This window comes from Alligator sinensis, unplaced genomic scaffold, assembly GCF_000455745.1.
Source record: "Alligator sinensis unplaced genomic scaffold, ASM45574v1 scaffold400_1, whole genome shotgun sequence".
Classification (NCBI taxonomy): domain Eukaryota; kingdom Metazoa; phylum Chordata; order Crocodylia; family Alligatoridae; genus Alligator; species Alligator sinensis.
The window spans coordinates 3369119-3387364 of record NW_005841897.1 but is presented as its reverse complement, the minus strand read 5'-3'; the positions used below and the strand labels follow the sequence as shown (position 1 = coordinate 3387364).

At 39.8% G+C, this 18246-nt stretch overlaps 1 protein-coding gene across 7 annotated transcripts in view; it reads left to right on the top strand.

Annotated features, from left to right (window-relative positions):
• Positions 1–15437, top strand: part of TNRC6C (trinucleotide repeat containing 6C) — a 182251-nt gene extending 166814 nt beyond the window's left edge. For 6 of the 7 annotated variants that reach the window (XM_014517267.2, XM_014517270.2, XM_025197486.1 and 3 more), the window contains 5 exons: positions 5700–5816; positions 8034–8228; positions 9703–9773; positions 11174–11313; positions 12466–12826. In XM_014517267.2, the coding sequence (XP_014372753.1) occupies positions 5700–5816; positions 8034–8228; positions 9703–9773; positions 11174–11313; positions 12466–12826 (884 nt within the window). Of the gene's footprint in view, positions 1–5699; positions 5817–8033; positions 8229–9702; positions 9774–11173; positions 11314–12465 lie in introns of all 7 variants that reach the window. The other variant, XM_006018326.3, reaches the window with a different exon arrangement.
• The last annotated feature ends 2809 nt before the right edge of the window (positions 15438–18246 follow it).

The window sequence follows — 18246 nt, the reverse complement described above, 5'->3', positions numbered from 1 at the left end:
CCAGGGTCTCACAGAATTCTTCCCCAGGAGCAATATTTTGAGAATAGATTGTTGTGAAAAGAAGGTCTTGACATTAAGATTTGGCACTGACTGATTCCTTTGTTATTGGTTTGTCCTTTGATACCCAGCAAGATTGAATCAGCTGATGCCTTTGCAGTTTGTTCAACTTCTGTTGTCTAGTATTGCCTTTCTCTGTTTTCTGAACGTTCACTCTGTGTTATTGTGGAGCTGAGGCGGGAGATTTATTCTGTATCTTCCCCTTCTCCTTTTGCTTTAGTACACACCATTCTATATCAGTTTCCCATTATATCTCTGGTTACCATTAGGCAACTGTAAAGTATCATCAGAATTGAGGCCTGTGGTCTGTGGACTCTGTGTTCAATCAGTTGCCTTCAGGAAAGGAGTTTAAAAGCCTGTAAAACAGCCACCTAGAAAAGAATGAAGTATTCCAGTGACTGATTCTGTGGACCTGGGAAACAGTCCTCCTTTCCCTTACAGCTCCGTTGATTTTTCTGTGGGGGCCAGTGGTCATCATGTATTCTGATACAGCATAAACTTGCTGCAGCCTTGTGTGAAGAGGCCTTCAAAGCAGGGCTAAACCTGTGAAGAGAAAGCTTTCAGAAACGTTCTTGGACATATGTCATCTTCTGTGTCTCCCTTTGGCTTATTTAATCAGTGTGCTCATATGTTTGAAAAAGGCGTTCTCACCCCTGTTGTAGTTGCAGTGAATTTTTCTATGGAGTATGAAATGCAAAGGAGAGACAGACACATCATAACCAGTTATTATCTAAATCTCAGAAATTTTACAATTCACAGAAGTGAACTAGCAGGTGAACAGAGAAGTTGTTTTAAGACCTGCTAGCTATTCAGTATTGTGAAGCTTAGAAACAAAATTAAGATCATTCAGTGGAATGGTGTTAACAGCTAGTTTGCTTAAATTTACTTTGTACCTTTCACTGTCTAAAGGGGCAAAGTGACTGCACCACATACTAAGAATCTGAATATTTTTGCTCTAGGTTATTTAATATTTTAATCTACTCCAGTTTCTTTAGTTGTTTCAGTTTATTTTAAATATATTTTTTAAAAAATATTATTTTTCAGCAGCCAATCAGAGATCAAGGCAAGGGAAGAGATGAATGTACCAGAGGTAGCACTCTACACTCTTGAGCATTGTTTAAGTCCATCTGGCAGCAGCTAATTCCACTTAGTCCATCCATATAAGAGGCTTCTAGGGCTGTGTGACACTTCGGTAGCTGATTCAATTCGGAGGAGATTTGGCCCAATTTGGGGACCAAATCTGAATTGAATCGGAAGACCATTTAAAAGCTCTGAATCAATTGGAAACATGCAAATTGATTCGGAAAAGCTTCAGAAAAGATTTGGTCACTTTTGAGATTCAGCCATAGGCTAAACAGGCAGCTGACACAGCTGCCTCCCACTGGTAAGTCTGTTGGGGTTGGGGTAGGGGGACAGGAAGGGGCATGGGGCAGGGAGGGATTGGAGCTGGGGCTGGAACAAGCTGCCCAGCTGGGGCAGGGGAACACGTTACAAGGAGAGGGAGGGTGCAGGAAGCGGGCATAGGAGCAGTGGCTCTGCCCTGCTTGGGGGGTGGGGGGCAGGATGAGGGCATGGCTCGCTCCAGGCGGAAGGGGGCAAGTGGCAGCATGGCATAGCCCCTGCTCCCAGCACTGCTGCACCCACATCCCACGCGCGTTGCCCCCCCCCGGCGTCAGCTGACAGGTGACGGCACAGCATATTCCCTGCAGCTCCCCCTACCAGGGCAGAGGCAGACAGCCAGAGGAGCAGCGGGAGAAGCCGCCATGGCGGCCCTGCCCGGCCCCATCCCCCTCCCGGCACTTTACCAAAAAATAAAATAAAAAAAGCCCTGCACTCAGCAGCTCTGACAGTGGCAATCAGTGTTTCCAAGGGCTTGTGGCAGAGCTGCCCCGAGCAGTGGGGGTGGTGGGGATCGCCCCCACCTGGCACCCGCGTGGCAACTGGCCCATGGCATGGCAGGGTGCCGCACATTGCCTGGGAGCTGTGGGTGGTAAGCGGGAAAGGCAATCCCCACTGCCCCCCACAGCCCCATGCTGCGGGGGGGGAAGGCTCTGCCATGAGCACTCAGAGGCCTCAATCACTGCTGCTGCAGCAAGTGCAGGGATTTTTTTTTTTTTTTTAAGTGCCTGCACTAGGCAGGGGCCAGGCAGGGGATGGGGCCAGGCAGGGCAGCCATGGAGGCTTCTCTCGCGGCTCCCCCATGGGGAGAAGCAGGCATAGCCGGGGGAGCTGCAGGAGAACCCAGCCGATCTGAATCAGCCCCAAATCTTCTGAAGCTGATTTGGCCGAATCAATTCAGGACAGTGATCTGAAAATCTGAATCGAATCAGTGTCCTCTGAATCGGCCAAATCTGAATTGAATACTTCCCAATTCACAGAGGCCTAGAGGCTACCTGTTCCAAGGTCATGCTTCATTTATATTTGTAAACCGTACTGTCTGGAAATTGAATTTATTTATCATCACATAACTATTCTGAGCAAGTAGCCGGCTAGCTGCATCATTTCTAGCCATAAGAACAGCACAGAAGGTTTGGTGAGATTTAGTCATAGTGAGTCATCCTTCATGCATGGAATTCTGTAGATATAAGATAGTTTCACAACTGCCTCCTCTTTTGCTTACATGCAGGTTGCACAAAACAAGAATACGTCAGTAAATCCCTTAGACCAGGGGGTCCAACTCAAATCAGTTGGTAGGCCATGTTCCCTGCCAGCAGCCACCACCTCTCGCCCCCATTTGCTGACTGCTGCTGATGTTTTTTAATGCCACTGGTGATCAAAAATGGTAAATTCAGCAGCCATAAGAGATGGAGGGGGTGAAAGGTACCTATCTCTGGCAGTGGCTATGTTAAACCTCTAGGTGCTGGCCACACTGACACATCAGACATCAGGCAGTTGCAGTGAGAAACCCTGTAGGCCATTTGACATGCTTGCCTTACGAATAAACAGTGTTCTCTTTAATCATCCCCTTTTCCTCTCTGAGCTACTTTGAGGGAGAGTTGTGGTTATTTCCCTATTCTTTAAACTTGTCTGTTGCCTGTCTTGAGGGGTGACTTGGCATTGCTGTCTGAACTTTTCACCTTCTTTCTGAGTGTTTAATTCTCCTACTGTCTATCCCATCACCTGTCGACTCTTTTGTTTGTTGCAAGGCAGATGGTTTAATGTCCACCTCACCTTCAGTAGCTAGACACTCTCCCTGGAAAGCTTCATACTTCCCCTGCAATGATGAATAAGAGGAAGTATGCTAAGACTCATTTGGAATAGAACCAAGCCTGTTAGGTGTTCCTAAAGACTTCCCTAATATTTCATCAACTATTTTGAGCTATAACTGATCCTATTATTTTCTGTTTAAAAGGTCAAATGTAATAGAAGCCATCTGAGAGTGATAAGCTCTGCTTACACAATTGACAAAAGGAGAAAGAAAGATCATTGACCAGCTATTGTATTGTCAGTATGGCTTTTAAATTCCTACCATTCTCCTCTTCCTCTGAGTTTTCTTTTGTAGATTGACAATAAACTCCCATTAACATGATTCCTCAGTTTGAAGGTTCAGTTCTGCAGAGGAGCATGTTTGTAATGCCAACTCTTAACTTTCTAGCAGGTTCTGGGTCAATGGCAAGAGCCCCTTGCATTCCTAAGAAGATTGATATGTACTGACAGTCTGCTGCGGGAGCTTTTGTTACTGATTTTTATTTAGACTGTGTTCTTAGTTCATTATTCTAGACAAGAGAAGACTGAGGTGGGATTTGATAACAGTCTTCAGATACCTGAAGTGAGATTATAAAGAGGATAGAGATGGCCTTTTCTTTGTGGATGTAAGTGACAAGACTAAGAACAATGGCCTCAAGCTGCAGCAGAGGAAATTTAGGTTGGCGATTAGGAAGAGTTTTTAACTATGAGGGTGGTCAGGCATTGGAACAGGCCACCTAGAGAAGTTGTAGGATCTCCATTTCTGGAAATTTTCAAGAGCAGGTTAAACAGACCCTTGGCTGGGAAGGTTTTCGTCAAAGATAATCTGTCTTGAGCAGGGGACTGGACTAGAAGACCTCCTGAGGTCCCTTAAAGCCCAACTTTCTTATGATTCTACTTATGAAATATTTTGATGCCAAAAGTCTGGATGTGCTAAATTTCATTAGAAATAAAATTAGTCAAGTTTTAGTGGGTTAACTTCTGTGGGCTGCTTAAATGTTATAAACTTTCATATCTTTAGTAAAGATACAGAAGCAAATAGTTGGTGATAGTTGCAAATCACAACACTTTTATCAGACAGAAAGACCACTTTATGTGTTCTCAGTTGGAGGCATAACTGGCCCATCCTGTGCCCTGCCAGTCCCCAGTTCCCCCACCACCTTCTGTGTAGGAGCCGCAGCTCCAGCAGTGGGGACAGCGGAGCAGCAGTGCAGGAGCAGAGGCCAGAGTTTCACTGCTGCTAGGGGACGTGGCATCTTTTTTCCCAAGACCATGCATGTCGAGCAGTCAAAAAAGGAGATGAATCCCCCACTCAGCAGCAGCAAACCTCCAACTGCTATTCCTGCATTGTACACCATTGCTGCTTCCCTGCCCTTATGCTTTATTGTGGGGAGCATTACTGCCCAGAGATGGACAGGAGGGTAAAGCACCCCTACCAACTCTGTTCTGGAATACCTCCTTCCCCTCCCCCCGGCCTTAGGTAGCGCCTGGGGCTTGTGCCCTGTTTGCCCACCTAGCATTATGTTACTCAATACATATATATGAATATACACAAATAGTGTCCATATCTGTATTTTAGAAGATAGAAATAAGTTGAAAGACAGCTTGATTTTTCTTTTCCTTGACTGCTCGGGTGGAGGCTGTTGGTTCATAGTCTCTTATTCTTCATTCTGACTATTCTGAAGATGTTTGATTTCCTGTTAAACTTCTTTTTTTTCGGTGTATGGCATATTTCTTTTATTAGCCAGTAGGGAAGTTTTGAATAAGTGTCTACCATTTTGAAGAGGCAGCTTGACAGCAAGATAGATCCTAATTTGTTGTGTGGTTTAATCTTATTGCATGTTGTTATAAAAATGATATGCCATCCATTGTGGTATTAGAATGCTTTATACTTACAGCTCCTTTGATATAGCTAATAGAAGAGACTGTTAGCATTGGCTTTATCTACAACAGAGTAGTTTGCAAACCATCTAATGGTATTTGTGGGTGTTAGGCCATGGAAGAGTGTTTATCTCAGCTATTTAGGATAAATCATCAAGGATAAGAGGTTAGTTTTTAGTACACATTCACATTCATCTAGAGTTGCTGTTGCTTGGGTGAGCTTAGAAAGAATATTATGAATAATATAAGTGAGTCCATTCCTTGAGAACTAACAGTTTCTCTGACATTCCCAAGATCAGAATATACTACGCGAAACCCAGAATTAATTTTTCTGCATGGGCACCAATGCATTTGCCAGTTTAGCCGCTTTTATTTCTTTTTTCAATACTAAAGAGGTCTGCTTCACTTTATCATGCTACCTATAACATTTCATTCCTAGACTTCAGAGACCAGTGTGATTAGCGGAAATATCTTGCATGGTTTGTATTTGCACATAATGTAGTTAGACTTGCTTTATGCAGCAGCAGACACCATTTTGCCCATCTTTCTTAGTTGCTTCTTTGCTGGTTCTGCAGGGTCATCCCCAACATCATCTCAGAATGCCACGCTGCCTTCATCGAGTGCCTGGCCGCTTAGTGCCTCCGGCTACAGTAGCTCTTTCAGCAGCATTGCATCTGCACCTAGCATTGCAGGTACGAAAAAATGGCCTTTCTACTTACAGCATCCCACTACATTCCCAAAGAGAAAAGGCCCTGAAACAGCACTTTCCTGTGGTTGTAAGAGTAGTGTTATTACAGATGTACTGCACATTTTTTGAGCATTGTGTTGCTCCCACTAAGTGACTCCCCTGGTAGCTGTGCAGTGGTGAGCATTCAAACAGGGTGTGTAGTACAATGAACACCTAAGAAATTGTGCTCAGTGAAAAATGTATTCAGGCCACCACAAAGCAGGCAACTTGTTTAGGCACCCAGATCTTTTCAGCAAAGCTGTTTTCGCTACATCTAAAAGGAAGAATATTTTTCCTCTCCAGCGGTAGAGGGTGATCTGAAAAACACTGCTAATAAATTCACTTTCAAGAATGAATAAATTCCAGTCCTGCTAATTCCTAGGAAATAATTTAGAACTAGGTTGTGCTTTAACTATTCAGAAGGCTAAATAGGATGAGGTTTAATAGCTTGCTTTAAAGGTCTCTCCTGACATCTATCTTTGAGCACAGCAAACGCATAATGATGCAGTCTTGTCTGCATGAGTCTGTAGACAGTCCCAAAATAATCCATAAATTGTGCCCCATGCTTCTCAAAGAGCTGTTGACTTCAAAGCATCATACCTCTTCCAGTGTCAGAAATGGACTCTCAGCTAACCAGCTACCTAAATGTCTAGCTTGTCCCCTAACAATTATTATAATGCAGTTCATCATTATTAATACAAACTGTGGTGTGCTGCAGGCTGGAAATGAGAAGCCAGAGTCAAATAAATGTATTATTATATAAAAACACCCAAGGGCTACTGCACCAATTGTATTATTCATTTTTATATGTGATAAATTAAAAACCTCAACTCTTTAATTTAAATGAAGCTGCAGCATCTAGGGGCCTTACTGACTAATTCAGGTTCACTTTGCCAGAAAGCCAGAGAAGGAGCATTATCTGAAATGTTCTACTACAAGGAAGGGAAAGAAGTGGCTTATTTTTCTCTTAATTTTAACTGCAACACATTTCTGCTTTGTTTGCCTTTTTTTTTTTTTTTTGCTACTACATCTAAGCTGTGTGTTTAACCCCATGAGAAGCAGTGACATAGCAACATCTAACCTATTAATGCGCATTTGTCGTGTTAAATTACAAATTCTGAAAATCTCACTTGGCAGTGTTTCGTGAGCAGTATTGCTAAGTTCCTTTTGTCACTGTAGTTTGTACAAAAACATGGAACTGATTGTCCTCTCACTTGATACCCGTTTTACTCATCAGCAAATGAATTGATTTAAATGAGGATTACCCAATTTTGGTGTTATGAGAGAGGAATCAGGCTCTGTGTTTGGTACATATGTTGCCACAAGAGGCAGGCACAGGGATATGTAAGATTAAAAGTGAAATATTTCTAGGATGATTTTTTGATGTTTTGTGTTGTGTTGGTAATAAATACAACTTTAGGTTCTTCTGTTTTGTTTAGATTCTTTTTGTTTTCATAAATGCTTAAAAGATCATATTTTAATTGTAATGTTTGTCTTTATCAAGCATAATGTACTTGATAAAGCCCTGATTTGTCAGGAATTGCAATACAAATGATCACAATACTTTTTAGAGAAATGAACATAAGTTTAAAAGTATAACACGGTGGACAATAAATCTGCAAAATGAGAAGATTGTGGTTCAAGGAGTTTTTCATATGTAGATTGTTGGTCTCAGTGTATGAAGACTTGAAAATACTTCCCCCTTCTAGGTGTTCTTGAATCTGCTAAATACTGAATGTGCTTGAGAACACAAGCACATGTCAGTGTCTTCTTTTAAATAAAACGTTGCCTGTACTTGCTTGGATGCAGAAAGCGGGTAAACTTCATTGCGTGAACTTTTGAGCTAAATAATTTATGAAGTGTTTATCAGTTTCTGTGTAAGTAGACTCTGAGATATTCAGTCGTATTCTCTGGTTTTTGTCCTTTATGAGCAAGAGAGTGCTAGGAGGTACAACAAGGGGGATATGTAATCCATATGCACATTAAATTCTTTAGGTACAAAGGTCCCTCGGTTGCATTCAGTGGTGTTTAAGTTCACTATAAATAAAATTGATGGCACTGATACTACAGAAGACTATTCCAATTCTCCTATAAGGACCAAGGCTTGAGGATTAGCTGTAATAAATACAGTCAAATTGTTCACATTTCAGCCTAAAAATACATGAAAATTTCTCTGTTGCAGGTAAATTGTCAGACATCAAGTCTACATGGTCGTCTGGCCCAATCTCTCACACACAGGCCTCTCTATCCCATGAACTTTGGAAGGTACCCAGAAACACTACTGCTCCTACAAGACCACCTCCAGGCTTAACGAACACCAAGCCATCATCTACCTGGGGTGCCAGCCCACTGGGTTGGACCAGCTCTTATTCCTCTGGTACTTCTATGACGTTTTATTATAATGCTTTGCCTTCCTTCTTTATGCTCTGTTTACTTCTATTCTCTATGGTACAGAAGCATTGTACCCTCTGGCTCTAATACTATGCTCCAGCCACTTGCGGTACAATAAATGTAGAGTTAAACAACTTTGGAGATGAAAGGTACATTTTATTTTCTGAGATTGCCAGATGGTTTCAAACAAAATAGTAATCAGTTGGTCAGACTAGTGTAAAAAATAAATGTTGTTCCCAAATGGTTTTCTATTTTATAAACCTTTCGCTTTTGTCTAAATAGTTTAAAACTTTTTTTCCTATTTTGTGGCAGGTATTCTGTGAATGGGTCTAAGATTTCAGTTTTACCTAATTAATCAGTATTATTTGACAAGGAATGTACACACACACACACACACACACACACACACACACAGAGTGAGCAGAGATGCACAATGTCCAAGACCTGATTATCCCATCGCTTGCTTTAAGCAGTTGATCAGAGTCCCAGAGAATAGGTCTAATTTGCTTCATGAACATTCCCGTTCTCTAGATATCAGCATTTAATTTATTCACAAATTAAAGGGGAAAAAACCTATATACCCTGTGCATTTGTTCACAGAAGTGTCTGCTTCAGAAATAAATGTTATAGCTGATAGCTGACTGTTTTATCAGTGATCTTCCCAAAAGGCTGGTGATTCTTAGCTCTTCCTGATTGCCACTGTTCAAGTGTCTGTTTTTTGTTTGGAAACCTTCACCTCATAGGATCATAGTAATGCTGCCAAGATTTCATTTGCATCCTGACTTTGGTCACCCACTATCTGAAGGACTGCAGTTTTTCAAATGCCAGTAGTAAATGTCACGGCCATGTATTTTCTTCCTGTAAAATACCAGATTGAGGATGGAAAGGCAGATTTTGCCAGTTGTGTTCCCATATCTGAATGCAGAGCACTATCAATGTAGAAATTTTCCTGCTATGAATAAAAGCCAGATACGAATAATTTATCATTGGTGATGTAGCAATATACTGCAGTTCTGTAAAAGTTAAAAGATTTAAAATATTAGCAACCAACAGTCTTGAGATTTCAGGGATTTGTGTTGCTTATAAAATGTCTTCTGGTTATTTCTAATGTAACCTGAAAGAAATTGTAGTGACATACGTGCTTTAACCAGTATGGTGCTCTGAGAGTCAGTCATTCATGGAAGAAAAATTTCAGAAATATGAAAAATACACATCCTTTAAAGTCAGCTGGGACAGGGTGAGGAGCATTCTGCTTCAGCAGGTAACCCTTCTTTCAGAACAAGACAGTTAAACAGGTTAGAGAATAAATGGCCTGATTGGTTACTAACATGCAAGTTTGCAATAGCAGTTGTTTTGCTGGTGTGTTGTATCCTGCATGTTATATATTCTGTCATGAGAATCAAACTCCAAATTTGCTTTCACTAGGTCCTAAAACGTTCATTTCTCAATTTGTTGTGTAGGTTCTGCATGGAGTACTGACAACTCAGGAAGAACAAGCAGCTGGCTGGTTCTCCGAAACCTCACACCCCAAGTAAGCAGAATTTCATGACTTATACAAACAACCATGTCATATTTAATTGATGGTTGAAAGAAAGCTTATTAGCCTCAGTAGTTTTACTCAGATTTAAGGAAAATGTAGGGTGCTGACAAAACTGACATTTTGTCAAGTGATCAGGCCCCTGAAAGCATTCTACAGCCATGCCCTGACAGTTGTACACAGCTGCAGAGTGCTTTAAAAGTGCCCAGTTGCACAACAAATGATCCCTCATTATATGAGTGTGCAGATGAAAATGCTTCAAAGTGGAGTGCCTTCATTAACTTCTGTCACTGCCTGCCTGGGAGCAAGGCTGGGCTCATGTAGCCCAGCCCCACCCCCCAGTGCCGTCTTCAGGATGGGATGGGGGGCGGGAGGAGCTTGGTGTGAGGAGGCTGAGCTTTGCCTAGCCTGTTCTGGAGGATTGTGGGGGGTGGGGCAGATGAATTGGAGCCCACACCAAGGTGATCCAAAATGGAGCTCAATCCCTCACCCACCCAGACCCAAGAGAGAACATCTGTTGGGTCAAGGGGATCGCTGTAACTCATGGCATTTCCTGTGAAGTGCCATGAGTTACAGTGGGGAGCCACACATCTATCAGGGCCTGTAATTTCATCTGCATGGCAGGAATAGGTTGCTACATAGTTGCCATAATGCTTTTAACAAATTATATTATATATTTTTATTTAGACCTGATATTAAACAGAATCAAATATCCTTTGGAACAGGTTTTTATGAGCAAGAAGTATCTAAGAGGTTACAGTTGCTTGGATAATATCAATGTGCTTCATATGGATTGTTTTGATAGAATGAAATTCAATGGTAACTTTTCACCAGAAAGAATTCGAGTTCTTAAACTGCTATCAAATCAAATATGAATTTTATGCCTATGTATTAGCCATCCAGTGTGCACCATTTTTGTATGAAAGTTTGATGTGTGAATGGTCTTTGGGGCATAATTCAAAGATTTAAAATCCAAGTTTACTATGCTTTTATTACTCCTTTTAGTATCCGTAGTCTGTCGGTTCCTCCTGTTTGGCCAAAGTACAGATCATATGGAGAGGCTTAAGACTCAGAGCATTGAGAAAGCAGTATTTTAGGGCTATAAACTGTTTATGAACATTTAGACTCTTCTCCAACCTTTATAGGCTTTGGATAATAAATATCATTTTTATCCCTTCAACCTGGCAGGTTCTGTGTTGAGCCACAGAAAGAATCAGAGTTCTCTCTTTTTGTGGAGGCAGTGATTTGTCAAAGTCCATTTCTTTCATTAGCAAACACCATTGTCCTTTTCATTGCATGTTTTTTTTTTGTTTATCATTTAAAGCCTCTTCCATTAGTAAATATAGCGAGGAAAATCCCAGAAGAATCAACGTCTTTTCCCTTTCTCTAATTAGATTGATGGTTCTACACTGCGGACACTGTGTTTGCAACATGGCCCTCTAATTACATTCCACCTGAACCTGACTCAAGGGAACGCTGTGGTCCGATACAGTTCCAAGGAAGAAGCAGCCAAGGCCCAGAAGTCTCTGCATATGTACGGTTCTTCTCTTCTTTTCCTTTTCTCATAGGTAGAATTTAGTATGGGGGGAACTCTGACACAGTGTCATTGAGGTCACAAGCTTAATGTAGGTTAAAAAAGAATTTGATTTTTATTTGAATGAGTACTTCAGTAATATTAGGAAGGATTAAAAATATAAAGAAATTCTCATGGGTATGTGAGTCAAACCACCAACTCCTGAAGGTTGAAAAGAAATGTATTTTGTTGGCAGATACCATAACTGCAATGTAAAGTACTTTTCTCTGAAGCTTCTGGTGCTATCCATTGCTACAGATAAGATACCAGGGTAGCTGTACAACTGGCTTACTCCAGTATGGTAGTCCCTGCGTTTTAACATACAGCAATAACAGTCACTCCATTATGTACAATTGTAGTTAGCCTTCCACTATGATACTGATCAGGTAATTGCAAAAGGTCTATGTAATAAAGAAAAGTATTAAGAATGATATACATAGCGTTGTTTTTTAAAGTGTTGACTTTGGCTTAATTACTGTAGAAACAGAACAAACATGAAAAATCACCCTTCAATTAATGATATCTGCTGAGATCTGGAATCCTGAATTGAAAGAACTGTAGCCAAAGGAGTTGTCCATGCTCTAAAATTAATATATGGATTTTAAAATGAATGTACATTTTAAATGTACACAGAGAACACTCCTGATAGTTCTTGAGGCTTTAGAGAAATCCATAAGAAGAGTTTTGGACAAGAATAAACAGAATATACCTGTACTTCTCAGAAGAATCACAACTGGGGTTTTGCATGTATAACGAGTATATGTACAGAAATATTGTTTTATGTTGTATATATTACATTATTTTTTTTAAATTGTACTAAAACTGGTAACTGCTATGCTGTATCAGTACATTAGGTCTAACTCATCTGTAAATTTTGCAACTAAGGAGAGTGGGCATAGGTGTGCACACGCATGTAATTGTGAAATATAGGGGATTACTGAGGTGAAACTGAATAAGGATAGGATTTCTAAAGTGTGCAGAGTGAACCTGATTTTGTTGCCCATTCCATTCAAAATGAAAATGGGTTTCGCAGTTTTGGAAAGCTCTTGACACTTCTGAAAATAATGTCCTTCACATTCTTTTCCTTCACCTTGTTCTGTTGTTTGTTGTTAGGTGTGTTTTAGGAAACACTACCATCTTGGCTGAGTTTGCTGGTGAAGAAGAAGTAAACCGTTTCTTAGCACAAGGCCAGCCACTGCCACCCACCTCCAGTTGGCAGTCCAACACTGGAACCAATCAGACTCGCTTGGGCTCTACAAGCAGCTCTCATGGATTGGTGCGGAATGATGCAGGCCACTGGAATACTCCTTGCCTGAGTAGCAAAGGGAGCAGCGATCTGCTTTGGGGTGGGGTCCCTCAGTACTCAAGCAGCCTTTGGGGGCCCCCAAGCACCGACGATGGCAGGGTTATTGGAAGCCCAACACCTTTGAATACCCTGCTCCCAGGTGATCTTCTCAGCGGGGAGTCTATCTAGAAAACAAAAGAAACAAAATGGAAAAAACAATCATCAGCACTAAAGGAAAAAATTGTAACCCTTTCCAGTCCAGGGCTTCACGAAGAATCCAGCTTTAACAGATCAGACTGGCAGCCCTTTTTAGTACCTCTGTCCAATATCAAACATGAAACTGCAGAAGTCCTTGTGAACTGTTAATGAAACAGTATGGGCTACATTTGGTCAGTGTCACATGCTAATGACAGGTTTTATTTTTTCATGGCTTTTTATTTTATGTTGTCTTTTTATGTTTGTATGGTGTTTTTAAACAAAAGTATAAAAGCTGCTTAGAATAGGTCTATCATGAAGGGCACTTTTCAGAAATTTGGGCTGGAAAGGGTTATTTTATCAACTTTGAGGGGAGGGGGGAAATGAAAGCCTATTTAAAATGAGCCTGTGACTATTATGCACATTACCAGAGGCGGACCCAGTAATCAGAAGGGGGAGGAGTGTGATATTTATCATTGGTACAGAAAAGTAATGAATCTGAATGGTAACTATTGACTGTACAGACTGAATTGGGGGGTGGGGGGTGGGGAATCTCTGTGTCCACTACTCCCATGGATCTGCCTATGCACATTACCCTTGTTTCATTACTTTGTCATGTAATTTTTTTTTAATCCCAAAAATATAAAAAGTTAAAAAAAAAAACATATCAAACATGCAAATACTTGAATCCAGCAGGCCAATAACAAAATGTGAACACTTTCTAAGTCTAATTATTACACTTCCAGGTTGGCATCCATACACAAAAAACAGGCTCTAGGAATTTTTTTTAAGTTCATACTATATGTTTGTGTTGGAACAGATGTGCATGTATGAGTGTGCTTGTGTGTGTGTGTGCGTGCGTGCCCGTGGGACTTAACAAAAAGTGTGAATTTTTTTTTCCCCTTTATTCAGTATATGCTTTTTATTTGCTCATTGGTCAAATGTTTAATTGTTATTAGCTTCTAACTTTGCACTGAGTGTCCGCAGCCCTTCTTGTAGCTAATTCTATACATTAAAAAAAAAAAAAGAAAAAGAAAAAAAAAAGAAATTGATAGGAGGGGCCGGCGACAATTCATGTGTAAATGTTTACTCAAGGACTCTTATCGCATTTTAAAATTACAGTGTGTATCTCTGGAGAATAATATGTATATCTACCTTTAGCAGCTTTTTATTGTGGACTAATGCAAGAAAATTATTACCGGAGTATTGCACCATTTTTCCATTCGGAATATAAAGATTAAAAAAATACTCTTGTTGAACTGTGGCCATAGATACTTGTAAAGAGTGGATAGTTCCCCTGCAAGCAGGAACAGAAACAAGCACTTGGACATAGGTTTTGACTGCTTTTGGAGGGGCCAGCAGTTTTGGCTCCCACCTGTTTACAGACCTTTTTTTTTCTCCTTCAACCTTTAAAATAAAAAAGGAATTAAAAAAAAAAAAGAAAAAAAAAAAGACTTCCATCGTAAAGAAACCTATTTTCAGAATGAAGATATGCTACTTCAGAGCTCTGGGATTGAACAGTGTTGTTGTATTATCCTTTTCTTTGGCCATTGCTGTGTACTATTTTTTGTTGTTGTTTTTCCTCCTCTTCGTCAAAGTGGCGAAAACTTTGTGATCACTATCTTGCACATGGTGGAAGATGTCTCAGGAAAGCCGGGTTTCCCGAGGAGCAACTCCACACCATTTCATGTATTTTTAAAACCCAACTCCTAGCACTGAAGATATTATTAAAAAAACAAAATTAAAAAAAAAAACAAAATAAGAGACAGTAAGAAAGAAGAAAATACCTAATCTAATGTGTAGCAGTTACATATTTACCAAATAATGGACTCAAAAGAAATAGATGTTTGAAGAGTGCTTTATATATTAAAAATTGCTTTATGTTTAAAGATCAATGTTTTTGATTGTTTTGAAAGGAAGAAAGACAATGGAATAACATACCCTTCAAGTATGTTTTAAAAAATTATATGAACATTGTGCTCCCTGCCTGCTTGGATCAGGAAACTTGTGCATTACATTTTTTTTGGAAGATTAGCTTTTTAATGGTTTTATCAGATAAAAAGGGTCCTGCAAGAATGCAAATCAACAAAAGCTGGTTTTATAGAGGATCATGAACTATGCACAAACTGGGTTCAAGACTTGTTTTTTTTTCTCAAGTTTTAGTAGTGTATTTAGCTGAATAACCTTTCCTCAGAGTAATTGCATCTCATTGCCATTACACGCATTCTACATATATATTTTATATATATATATATATACACACACACACACCTATATAAAATATGTATGTGTGTATGTGCGTGTTTACATACAGTGCATACAATTTTCCATGCTGAAGTTTAGCATTGAGTTGTAGAAAAACTCCTGATATTTTAAAATTGGGGATGGAAGTTAAAGTTTCTGTTTAATTTTTTGCCTTTAATTTTGAATTAAAGATGTCTGTAACTCTGAGATTAAAAAAAAACACAAAAAAACATTTGTGGCTTTTAATGTTATTTCTCCTCATAGAATGTGATTGTTAAAGAACATGCACCGAAAGTTGCTTTCAAGAGTACGAAGATTCTTTGAAACTTAATAAATTGCAGTTTTTTCTTCGCTGTTCAAATAAATGTGTATTTTTCTTTTATACAGGGGTTGCTAAAGTATTTTGCTAAATCTGTCTGTTACTTTGCAGAGCAAGGCTATTTTTTTCAATATTAATGAAGAGTTAAATGTGAAACCAGGCAAATCACTCCTCCTGTTAAAGTTTCATCCCATAAATATATGCATATTGATGATTGCTATCTCATAAGCTTTTGCTATTAGCACTTTGCATATCATGTTAAGAACATGTGGTATATAAAAAAGCACATCTTTATCACCTTTTTATTAGAACTATAGGTTTTTTCTTTAGCCTTTTTGCCTTTTAAAATATTGTGGATGAATTGGTAGAGCCTCTGAGCATAGTGGTCCACCACTGCCATTCTACCTCCATAGCCTCAGCTATTCTATGCTTAGATTTCTGTGGTTCAAAACTGCCTGTCATGCCTCATTTTGTAATGGTAATTTTGCAAAGTAAGTAAATGGTCAATGACAAAATAGTTTGAAGGCATCTCTCAAGTTTGCCATTCAGGTTTTGAAACCGAGTGTCAGATTCTTACTTGACTGTAAATCAGTGTCATTCCACTGAGTTCAGTCAAGCTATGGTGATTTATCCCAATTAAAGATCTCACCCTCGCATTTCCAGTAATGCAAGATTGGGATATGAAACCAGACTACCTGTTTGAGAAACAAAAATGACTTGGTACATCTTAATAAAATAATTCAAAGCATCTAAGAGCTTTGAAGCGTAAAATAGTGGAAAGATTCACAATAGCAGTGTTATTCTAGCCTAGCTTTCTAAAAATGCAGTGGCCACTGTGACAAATATTTTGTGGGATTAGGTTTTATATCCCCCCACTACTAAGATGAGGGTTTGCAAAGTAACTGGGGATATATATATAACTGCAGCAAACAGCTGTGCAGGACTGCTGAGGTGCTCCAGCTGTTTGCTGAGGCTTTTATTTCAAAGGCTACAGACCCTCTATTTGGGCCTGCTGAAGGCTCCAGTAGTTTGGAGAAGCAGCACTCTTGGAAGTAAAAGCTACAGCAAACAAATGATTGATTTGTCCTTACTTTACCAACCACTCTGGATTAAGTGGGTTTGTGAACCATCCAGGCATTAATGATCTCAGTTCTATATTAGTGTGCAGTCTACTCTGGACATACTTAAGAGAGCTAGCTCTAGGCCCATGTTTCTCATTATGCTGATACCTGAATCTTTTTTCTTATTACTTTTTATCCATCACCTCAACTGTAAGGACAGAGGATATCTAAATACCTTATATAAATGTTGTGGTATGTGGTTCTTCCACTGTTTTCTGTGTCCAAAATGAGTTTCCTGCCCCCTTTTTTTCCTTGCTGAAGAGAGGTTTGCATTGCAACTCTTGGAAGAGAGCTCTGCCTTTCCTTTTCTTACCTCCCTTTCTTGCCTGGCTTTCATAATGAAAGTTCAACAACGGTAAGTTTTTGACTTTCATTTGCCAAGACAACAGCGTCCCTCAGAGCCCCAGATGTTTCAGCCAGGAGAGTTAGATGACTTTTTCAGCCCAGCAGAGGTGGTTTCTTAAAAATCAAAACTAATTTTAGAAATTATCCATCCTGTCAAAGCAAGAAGATAAGTTAGCTTTTGGCCTGAATTTAACAGCATTAGTGCTTGCTATTACTTTCTTTTTTCATTGTAGCACATTCCTAGCTATTTTATTAGTGATATTAAATAGTCATATTTAACTATTTTTAATAATAGAGATTATATGTTCAAGAAACATTCACAATAACACACATCAATAGATTTTTTGCTTCCATCTAAGTTGCAGTTACCTTCTGTAGCACTTTTATTGCATGACTTCATGTCTTTTAGACCAAGAACATTACTTTTTCATAAATAGTCTGAAACAGTCAAACTTCCTCTTAGTGATTTGCTTAGTTTGCGGACGATACTGGCACAGCAGATTTATTTTGCTATCTCTGCTCCCAAAATACATGGTCATCTTTGATTAACTCAATATATGATTGTGTACATGAAGAGGCATTTTAATTACAAAAATGTATATGAATATTTATGTATGTTAAGGTTCATCAGAGTCGGGAGAATCTGTAAACTGAATTGAAACCTCTAAGGTTGGGTCATGGGCAGCTATGGTGTGGAGTGTCCTTGTAATAATGGAGCAAAAACTCACCATGGTGACCTGTAAGGACCATCTCATAATACTGTATATGAACTGCTGCTAAATGTGTTAGAATTGATGCATTGTAAAATGACGGTTGTAACTAGTTGTGTCACTGTACTGATGCTGAATGTACAATCTCTTCACAGTTACTGCTGAGGTTTTCAGGAGGGCATTCTAAAAATAGGGCATCAAGATCAAATGAACTCTGTAGATGATGGATGCTTACTTTATCCTATCCTCCCCACACAAAAAAGCCCTGCTGGTAACTCCTTGAATTGTATAGAAATGTTAATGGTTCCTGATGCTGTTCTGGGAAAGAAATTATAAAAGTCCATAATCTGATCTAAGATTGCACAGGCCCATTGAGGGTCCCTAGGGCTAGGGACCCTAGGTTTTTGCATCATGTTTCAACGGCTGTAAATTATTTAAAGTTTGGGGGGCGGGGAGGGGAGCCAAGCTCTTGCTCTGTCACATTCCATCCTTTCCCTTTCAAAACTGTACCTATACTTCAGGAATTTGGAAGAGGCTTTTGTACCATACAGCCAAGTTGTTTGGGAAGAATCCCAACTAGCTTTCAAGATGGGAACAGGGATGGGGTAAGGAACGGGAGTGCAGAGGAGGGAAGACTGTCAATGTCCCCATGTTCTAGTGGTGTCTGGATGGCTT